The sequence below is a fragment of the Stegastes partitus genome, unplaced genomic scaffold (assembly GCF_000690725.1).
Source record: "Stegastes partitus isolate 25-593 unplaced genomic scaffold, Stegastes_partitus-1.0.2 Scaffold246, whole genome shotgun sequence".
Taxonomy (NCBI): Eukaryota; Metazoa; Chordata; class Actinopteri; family Pomacentridae; genus Stegastes; species Stegastes partitus.
The window spans coordinates 524,069-533,709 of record NW_007577977.1 but is presented as its reverse complement, the minus strand read 5'-3'; the positions used below and the strand labels follow the sequence as shown (position 1 = coordinate 533,709).

At 41.0% G+C, this 9,641-nt stretch overlaps 1 protein-coding gene across 6 annotated transcripts in view; it reads left to right on the top strand.

The window, feature by feature from the left end:
* The window catches only part of LOC103357314 (2-oxoglutarate dehydrogenase, mitochondrial), a 39,336-nt gene extending 32,256 nt beyond the window's left edge, over window positions 1-7,080 (top strand). For all 6 annotated transcript variants that reach the window (XM_008281820.1, XM_008281822.1, XM_008281823.1 and 3 more), the window contains 8 exons: window positions 774-901; window positions 1,141-1,319; window positions 2,043-2,114; window positions 2,417-2,542; window positions 2,632-2,704; window positions 2,797-2,960; window positions 5,895-6,049; window positions 6,865-7,080. In XM_008281820.1, coding sequence (XP_008280042.1) covers window positions 774-901; window positions 1,141-1,319; window positions 2,043-2,114; window positions 2,417-2,542; window positions 2,632-2,704; window positions 2,797-2,960; window positions 5,895-6,049; window positions 6,865-6,985 — 1,018 coding nt within the window. In that variant the 3' untranslated portion in view covers window positions 6,986-7,080. The remainder of the gene's footprint in view (window positions 1-773; window positions 902-1,140; window positions 1,320-2,042; window positions 2,115-2,416; window positions 2,543-2,631; window positions 2,705-2,796; window positions 2,961-5,894; window positions 6,050-6,864) is intronic.
* The last annotated feature ends 2,561 nt before the right edge of the window (window positions 7,081-9,641 follow it).

Sequence of the window (9,641 nt, the reverse complement as noted above, 5' to 3'; positions counted from 1 at the left end):
TCATTTTTGTCACAAGTGTAGTCAACTGCAAGTGTCTGTTTGCAAAAAATAAACTTCAGTGTATTCAAACTTCTATTAATCAAAGCCAGCAGCACTTACAGTGATTCTGACTGCCAGGGAAAAGCCCTTAGAGTGTAGTCTTTTAAAAAGACAGGACTGTGCACGCACTCCAAATAGTTCAAGAACAGCTTTTCATTTATTTTGGAATCTTAAGAGGTTCAAAGTAATATCTGCCTTCTAAAGATCTGAATTTTTTGTTTTTGTTTTTTAATCAATGCTGGCTTCAGAGAATAGTATCTTTTTTACACTGATTAAATGTTCTGATCAAAGATAAATAGTTTTGTCAGTCCATTTGGTTATTGGACTTGTTGTTCCTGGTTTGTCTCAGTGTTCAACTTGTTTTTCAGCTTCAACATGTCAACATGTCAGAATAAGCTTTAATCTACTTTTCAGCTTCATTCTTGATCACATCCTTCTGGTTTTAATAAATCCTAGCACCTGCTCCCACCTGCAGGAAAGTTCAAACTGCCCTCTCCTGTTCCTGCTCCTGACCAGAGTACAAAAAATTTGATCAGGACGTCCCTAATAAGAAGACATTTCTCCGTCTTGGTTTTAATATTAGGTTGCAGTGGCATCTAAATCCCTGTCTAATGACCTGTGGTTGTGTTTTTTTCTTTATCAAAGTCCTTTTCTTATAGAGCTGCATTGTATGTTAACAGAACAAAGCCAAAATGCAGCTCTGTGATTTTTTTTTTCTGTGATTTGCTTTGCAGCCATAGACACCACGTTCTTCACGACCAGAACGTCGACAAGAGGATCTGCATCCCGATGAACTACATCTCCCCTGATCAGGCTCCATACACTGTCTGCAACAGCTCTCTGTCTGAGTATGGAGTGTTGGGTGAGCAGCAGAAACACAACAAACTAAAATCCTCAATATTTGAACCATCTGAAGCAGCTCAGGGGACAAACTGTCTGTACCTGGTTGCCTCAGATATTCAGTTGACAGAAATGAATGTTTGCATCATATCAGTGTTGAAACTGAAAAGCCAACACTCACACATTACATGTTCACGGAGCGAGAGTGGTGCTCGTCACGAAACCCGTTTGGTTTTAAACATGTTCGTCTCTTCTGTGCAGGTTTTGAACTAGGGTTTGCCATGGCCAGCCCCAACGCTCTGGTCCTGTGGGAGGCCCAGTTTGGAGACTTTCACAACACAGCTCAGTGCATTATCGACCAGTTCATCAGCTCAGGACAGGCCAAGTGGGTCAGACAGAACGGCATCGTGCTGCTGCTTCCTCATGGCTTAGAGGGAATGGTAGGACCAGAGAAACCTGATCTGTCACATTCTGCTTTTATCTCATGATACTGTCATCCAATTTACCAAGTTTACACATCGTCATGTTGTTCACAGTCTGTAGACAGAAACAGACCAACAGAACTTCATAGTGAAACTGAAAAAAAGAAAAGAAAAAAAAAAACATTTCCTTTTCACTCCCACACAGCCTGTTGTTGGCATCAATGCCCTAACACACTTGAACTTGTTCTATGGCACTTATCCAGGTTGTTTTCTCCTGTCTAGATTCTTTCTTGTTTTGTTTCTACTTTCAGATGTACATCACTTTGGATAAAAGCATCTGCAAATAAAATTGTAGAATTGTACAACAAACTGACAGAGCAAGAATTGAACACTATCAGGGGAGAAATTAGAAGACTCTCACACAAGCAGTGAATTTTACAGACTTGTTTGGTTAGTTTGATTTGTTCAAACTATTAAGGACCTGTAACTCTGAACTGGTGTTGACCAGCTACCTATTCCACATGGTGACACATGGCACACTCACTTGTAATAATGAGGTTGGAGCATATTTTCATCAGTATAAGCAACCATAGAACTTAAAAACTTCAAATTTCACGTATTTGTAGCATAGAAGTTGCTCATATTTTTAGCAGTAACCCTGCATTTGTATAATGTCACTTTATCTGCAAAAAAGCTATAACAATGCACCTCTGATTGCTTTCACTTGTTTCTTTCTCTCAGGGTCCTGAACACTCGTCTGCCCGACCTGAAAGGTTCCTGCAGATGTGCAATGATGACCCAGATGTTTTCCCTGTGAGTTTGTGTATAAGGATGTAAACAATTACATTAAAAACACATTTTAAAAATGTTATATTATTGAGAGCATTATATATGAATACATATAAACTTCCAACTGTGGTAATTTGCTGTCTGAACTTCCAGTTGAACTGTTAATAGATAGACAGTTTAGACTTTTTTTCTATTAAATAGTTTTTAATCTATGTAATTTATGTATACAGGCAAAACATACATACAATCTACAGCAATCAATTAAATGTTTGCTAATGTGTCTTGTATGCAGAATTACTGACTTTTCCACTCCACTTTTTGGTCAGAAATTGTCAGAAGACTTCGCAGTGCGTCAGCTTTACGACTGTAACTGGATCGTTGTTAACTGCTCGACTCCTGCAAACTACTTCCATGTTATCCGCAGGCAGATCCTGCAGCCCTTCAGGAAGCCTGTAAGTCTTGCACAGCCTGAACATGCAGCAAAATACAGTTCAAGTCCCTCACTGTGTCCTGCGCTCTGTTTTTCTCTCTTTACCTGCAGCTAATTGTGTTTACTCCAAAGTCGCTGCTGCGCCACCCAGAGGCCAAGTCTAGCTTCGATGAAATGCTGCCGGGTGAGCACTGACAGAAAGAAGAGCAGGAAATAAAGGATAAAAAACAGAAAGTGGAGATTCAGTTTGTTATTGTTAAACTTTGCGTCCTGCAGGCACCCACTTCAGCCGTATAATCCCAGACGACGGTCCGGCAGCTGTCAGCCCAGAAAAAGTAAAGAGAGTCATTTTCTGCACTGGCAAGATTTTCTATGAACTGACCCGAGAACGCAAGAACAGAGGCATGGATGACACCATCGCTGTTGTTCGCGTTGAGCAGGTAATGAGAGAGGAAAAATTTATCTGAAACAAGTATAAAGAAATTGAGAGTGTGGATAATCTCAATCTTCACACTGAACTTGACACACATGAACCTGGAACTGAAGGTTCCTGCTAAGTCTGTTACTGTCAAATCTTCAAGTCCATTAGGCCTCCCACAAAATCACGTAATCAGTCAATCAATCAAATAATCAGTTATTTACTGCACACTTGCAGAGTTGTTTGTATTATTAGTCAAACATAGGATTTACAGTGGATCAGGGCTTTCTTGACTTTTGGTAGTTTGCTAAAATATGTAAATACGCCCAACCAGTCCACATGTGTTTTGTGAATCTGGAGAAGGCGTTCGACCGTGTTCCTCGTGGCGTCCTGTGGGGGGTGCTTCTGGAGTATGGGGTCCGGGGCCCTTTGTTAAGGGCTGTCCGTTCCCTTTATGACCGCAGCAGGAGCATGGTTCACATTGCCGGTAGTAAGTCAGACCTGTTCCCAGTGCATGTTGGCCTCCGCCAGGGCTGCCCTTTGTCACCAGTTCTGTTCATTATTTTTATGGACAGAATTTCTCAGCGCAGCCAGGGGGCAGAAGGGGTTCGGTTTGGGAACCACAGAATCTCATCTCTGCTGTTTGCGGATGAAGTTGTTCTGTTGGCTTCATCAAATCAGGACCTCCAGTGTGCACTGGGGTGGTTTGCAGCCGAGTGTGGGGCAAGCGGGATGAGGATCAGCACCTCCAAATCCGAGGCCATGGTTCTCAACCGGAAAAAGGTGGCTTGCCCTCTCCGGGTCGGTGGAGACTCCTTGCCTCAAGTAGAGGAGTTCAAGTATCTCGGGGTCTTGTTCACAAGTGAGGGGCAGATGGAGCGTGAGGTTGACAGACGGATCGGTGCAGCATCTGCAGTGTTGCGGTCGCTGTACAGGACCATCGTGGTGAAGAGAGAGCTGAGCAAGGCAGCAAAGCTCTCGATTTACCGGTCAATCTACGTCCCAACCCTCACCTATGGTCATGAGATCTGGTAATGACCGAAAGAACGAGACTGCAGATACAAGCGGCTGAAATGAGTTTCCTCTGCAGGGTGACTGGGCGCTCCCTTAGAGATAGGGTGAGGAGCTCGGTCACGCGGGAGGAGCTCAGAGTAGAGCCGCTGCTCCTCCACGTTGAAAGGAGCCAGTTGAGGTGGCTCGGGCATCTTTTCCGGATGCCTCCTGGGCGCCTCCCTGGGGAGGTGTTCTGGGCACGTCCCACCGGGAGGAGGCCCTGAGGAAGACCCAGGACATGCTGGAGGGACTATGTCTCTCGACTGGCCTGGGAACGCCAACGGTTCCCTTCGGACGAGCTGGAGGAGGTGTGCGCGGATCAGGAAGTCTAGGTGGCTTTGCTAAGGCTGCTGCCTCCACAATCCGACTCTGGATAAAGTGGAAGAAAATGGATGGATGGATGGCTCTAAATACAGTAATTTCACAGAGGGGGACAGCAGCAACTATCCAAAACGTACCTGAGGTTCTATTTCTTTTGAAAGGAGATGTGTTTTTTTCCCAGCAACATGTGCTATCACAGTGGTGTATCCCATTTATCAACAATATCCTTTTTTTCTTTTTTTTCCTTTTTTTAAAAATTAACCAGTTCATCTGACATGTAAAATACTTACTCATTTTACACTGTCAAAGACTGAAGGTGTTCCTTTAGCCCCTGTGCTCTTTGTGCACGTCTTGCATATTTTTCTTATAATAATCTACCTTTGCAGAAGTTGCGTTCGTTCTCAATAACCATTTATTGTTTGTTAATCTGAGGTGTGTCTGTACTGTCTGGTGTGTAGGACTGCCACTAAAGAATATTTTTGTTGTTGAGTAATCTGTCAACTATTCTAACTTTAGTCTTTTAATGATTCATCTAAACAACAAATTTTTCTCCCAAAAAAGCAGTCATAAAATCATTCATTTAGCAGTGCCTAGTAGCAGCTTTAAAGAGACTGCTGGCTAACATGTTGTCTTAATGGCCAACCTTTCAGTCACTATGTTATACTTGGTTGGTTGTCTGACAACAGAAATAGAAAAATATGTAAATGAGAACAGCTTTTTAAGGAATTCAGCTGTTTTTAAACACAGTGTATGTGAGCACAGAGGTCAGGAGAGAAGCTAACAGATGTAATGTTTTCTCTTCAGGTGTTCATGCCGCTGTAGTTTGCTATCTAAACTCTGCAGTGTACAAACCACCTTTTTTTCCTGTTGTCATTTAAAGTATATCCAGACTTTGCAAGTTTTGGGACATTGCAAACTTCTACATTTAACCAAGTCGGACTTTGATTTTGCTGCTGTTGCCCAAAAACTGTAATGCAGACTGCAGCAGACTAATGACTGGAGTCAAAAATGGTTGATGTCATGAAGCAACAATTGTGCAGTGCTACTGACAAAAAAACGTTTGTTGTAATGAATTGAGGTAAATAAAAACCAAGACAAAAGAAACAGAAACCTATGTGAAGGAGAGCAGCTGAATCGGGAATTCAACTGTATTAAAATGCAGTGTGTGTGTGAGCACAGAGAGCAGGGGAGAAGTAAACAGATGTAAACAGGAGCTGAATTTTGGTTGCACTGAAGCACAACAAACCACATGAAAACACTTTAACCCCCCAGTCCTTGTTTATTGCCTTCAAATTAACGTTTCCACCGTCTTTGAATCTTCTTCTGTCTTATAGTTTCCACACAGCTCTCACCAGGATTTCGGCTCTGTGTCAAAGACTTGAAATAATGAAACTACAGAAAATGAGGATACTAGCAGAAAAAGAAAATCCGTTGCATTTTCTTCTGACCCAACAGTGGTACCAGTGGCTGCATTTTCTGTATCCCTGAAGCTGTTGTTGCTGTCTTATTGTTTTGTGATCAAACCTTGCAGTCAGTGACTTGTTGGATTTTAGACTCTTCATTTGATTTTCTCTTTTTCCAGCTGTCACCGTTTCCCTTCGATCTGGTGAAAGAAGAGACTGACCGCTATGTGAATGCTGATCTGGTCTGGTGTCAGGAAGAGCACAAGAACCAGGGTTACTACGACTACGTCAAGCCCCGCATCCGTACCACCATCGGCCGATCACGCCCAGTCTGGTAAGTTTTACTTCAGCCAGCTTTATACTGACGCAAGCTCCTTGTCAGCTGGAAAGATGCTCTTGGACACCCTGCTAAACTTTATCAGTGTTTAACACTTCATGCAGCATCTAGCCAGCTGGGCAGAGTAAACCTGGGTTGGCACACTGTACAACTAATAATCTTTATTTTTAGGGTGCCTTTCGTAATCCAAGTCACAATATGCTTCCATTTTTTTACAGTCTATGATTACAAGTTGTTACACAAAAATCTACGAGCAGAAGCAGAAACCTAAGAGCAGAAGTTTCACAAGCAGACAGAGGCAACTTGAGAGCAAGGAGGAGGTGTTAATCTGAAGCACTGATGATGTGTGCAAGCAGCAGCATATCAGAGTGGAAACGTACATCAGAGCACATCAGTTCAGGAGCAGGAACTCTTTGAGTATGAGGGCAGAGTTATGAGATAGAAAGTTACAGTATCTGAACATAAAAACAAGAAATCATGCTCTCAAATTGAAGGACCATGCTCTTGAATATAGATTGGAATATACCCCCATTATCTTCCTTTTCTAAATCAATTTTGACAAACTATATGTTGCAAAGCCTCACAATTGAAGCAGTATAAACCACTTTAAGATACCAACACCACAGCTGCAAGAGTTCCTTACGTTGCAGTAAGAGTGTAGCAGAACTGTGAAGGTTATTGGATCAATGTGTGCTGCAAATGAATAACTTCAAGACTTCCCCTGTTCTTTGTTACTTTTATACCACAAATAAGACTTCAGCAAGTCACTCTGTAAGTGCGTCTAAGTTCATTTTGTCTATGTGTGTTTGCAGGTATGCTGGACGTGAGCCTGCAGCAGCTCCAGCCACTGGAAACAAACAAACTCACCTCATGGAGCTGCAACGTTTACTGGATACAGCATTCGATCTGGAGGCTTTCTCAGGGAAACAATAACAGCTCATCTTCGTCTCCCTCCACACAGAGCTTCAGGAGCCCGACACTTTCTCCTCAATATATTTACATATCAGACCTGTGAACAGGCGTAATCTCACGACAGAACGCACAAGACTTTAACCCGATTCAGGACTTTTGGGGTCTTTTGCGCCCCAGGCCATTTGGTTTAGGTGACAGGTATTGTTTTCTTATTTTTGAAGATTTTTTTTTAAATATAAAAAGAGGGACATTTGTCATGCATTTGGAACCTAAAATACGTTACCTTATCAGAAAATTTATTTAACACAGTATGAAAGTCTATAATGAATACCAACAAATATTTTGCACATATTCTTTCTAGGGGTCCAATGGACCCCAAAAGACCTTCTACGTATAGCTTCATGAAAGTCCTGAATAGGGTTAAACACTGTTACCATGAAGACCTCAGTGTTCACAGTGATGGGTTTTCTTAGAAATTAAATGAACCTGCAATGAATGTATGAATTTATACAAATTAACTTTGAAGAGTTTTTTTAAAATGAATTAATCTCAACCTGCCCTGCTCTGCACATCAAGACTTTCCCAGAAATACAGAAATGCAGCGCCTGCTGATCAAATTCATGTATTTATTTGTGGAAGACTGTCTGCAAAGGGAAAATAATGATGCACATCTTTCAAGGAATTGTTCAACATTTTTGGAAATTTGCCTATTCGCTGTCTTGCCAGGAGTTAGATAGCTGCCACTCTCATATCATTATCTTTGCATAGAGACTGAAAAATAAAAAATAAAATACAACTTATATTTTTAAAGAGGGGTAAAGTCCTCTTACTTAGTAGGGATCATAGGAGCTTTAAAGGTTAGACAGAGTCCCTGCTTAGCTAGCTGTCTTTATGCTAAGCTAACTGCCTGCTGGCTTCAGCTTCACGTTTAAATATGAGAGTGGTGTGCATCGGCTACAAAGCAAATAAACACATATCAAAATGTTAAACTACTTCTTTAAACTTGATTTTAATTCTATGTTTAGCAGTGTACACTATATGAAATACAGTGTGATAGAGATGATGGAATCCAGTATACTGATGATAACTAAAAATGTTTAGACTGAGCTGAGAAGCAGTAAGCAACAGAAGTGAGTGATATCACCGAAATGTCAAATGATTTGAAACTGTGTCACCTTACAGTAATCCGATTACTTTTAAATTGAAAGTAGGGTATTTGCTTTGATGTGAAATTAAACACAGATTTGCTATATTAAAAATACAGGCATCACATAAGGAACTCAGTGTAACAAAAGTCAGTCCACGTCTCATTGCTGAGATTCAGATATTTTATCTTTTCAGTATTTTGTGTGTCCATCTTTATTTTTGATGACAGACTTAATCCTTCTCTGTATTGAGGATACCACATTTTCTGGGGATATGTTCTGTCATTTCAGATTTTTTTCAGCTGCTCTTTGCTTGGACTAGGTGTCAGGACTGTCAGGACTATGCATTTACTGTGGTAGCCCCGGTAGGTACATGACAAACATGCTGGACTCCATTTGAGCCAAACAAATTTAATGTGATCTCATCTGACCAACAAATGCTTTTCCAATATTCATTTTTTTTCAGGATTTTTAGAAAAGTTTAATTTTGCAGTGGAAGGTCCTTTTCTTGGACATTCTCTATACAGGTGGACCTTCACACTGTCTGAACTTCACAGAACCTCATTTCCATTGATAACCTCTGGTGCCAACTCTGGAGCAGCTACTCGTCTTTTTTTTCAAGGCGGGATGTTAAAGTAGTGCTCTGTTCATGGTGTAGTCTGGATGAAAGACCACTGCAGCTCGGATTTAGTGGTACTCTGGCTCATGCTTTACCTCCTGATTACTGCTGCAACTTTTTTTTTTTTAGTCCCTGATATTCCTTTATTCTTTTCAGTCTTTGTAAAGTCTCACAATCAGATCTTTCAGTTTTTCTTGCCATTGTTTTCCATGTGGAGCCATGATGCAGACATGCAGGTAATCACAGTCCACAGGTCTAAAACGGAGAAAGTTCCACTGTCCACAGCTCATTTTTAACTTGAGTATCTTTGTGTGATCGTCTAATTTAAGGTTTGTATTTTCAGTGTATTCTTTCTAAAGAATCTGCTTTTGATTGTTCATTTGACAAAACACTACTGTTTATCTTAGAAGTAACAAATACTTTGAGGAGAATTTTGAATCATTTGACATTTAAGTGATGTTTTGCTGGGATGTACTCACAGCTGTTGTGTACTTTAGCTGAATGATGTTAAACTGAAAGCAAATAGCACGAGTCTTTTCAGGAAAGTAAAAGTGAAAATGAAAAATGAAAATATGCTTGTCTGCTTTTTGTGTACAATCTCAGTGAGGAGTAAGCAAACACATTTCTGCACTTTTATGAGTTCTGCCGTCACTTTGAAAGCACATGGCTGTTTTCAGAGATTCATACGCACCAACATCGAACATTTCTCTCCATTTCTCGATAAATTCTGCTTCCACTCTGCTTTCAAGTGTCTATTTATTGTCTCCCTCTGTGGTTCACCCAGAGTCCTCTCACATCACTGTAAAAATCCACTTGTGCCAAATACAACAGAATACTTGAAATAATGGTTTTCAAAAAGGATAAAAACATGTCAGTGATAGTAGCGGCTTCTAGAAAGGCATAAAGACATTCC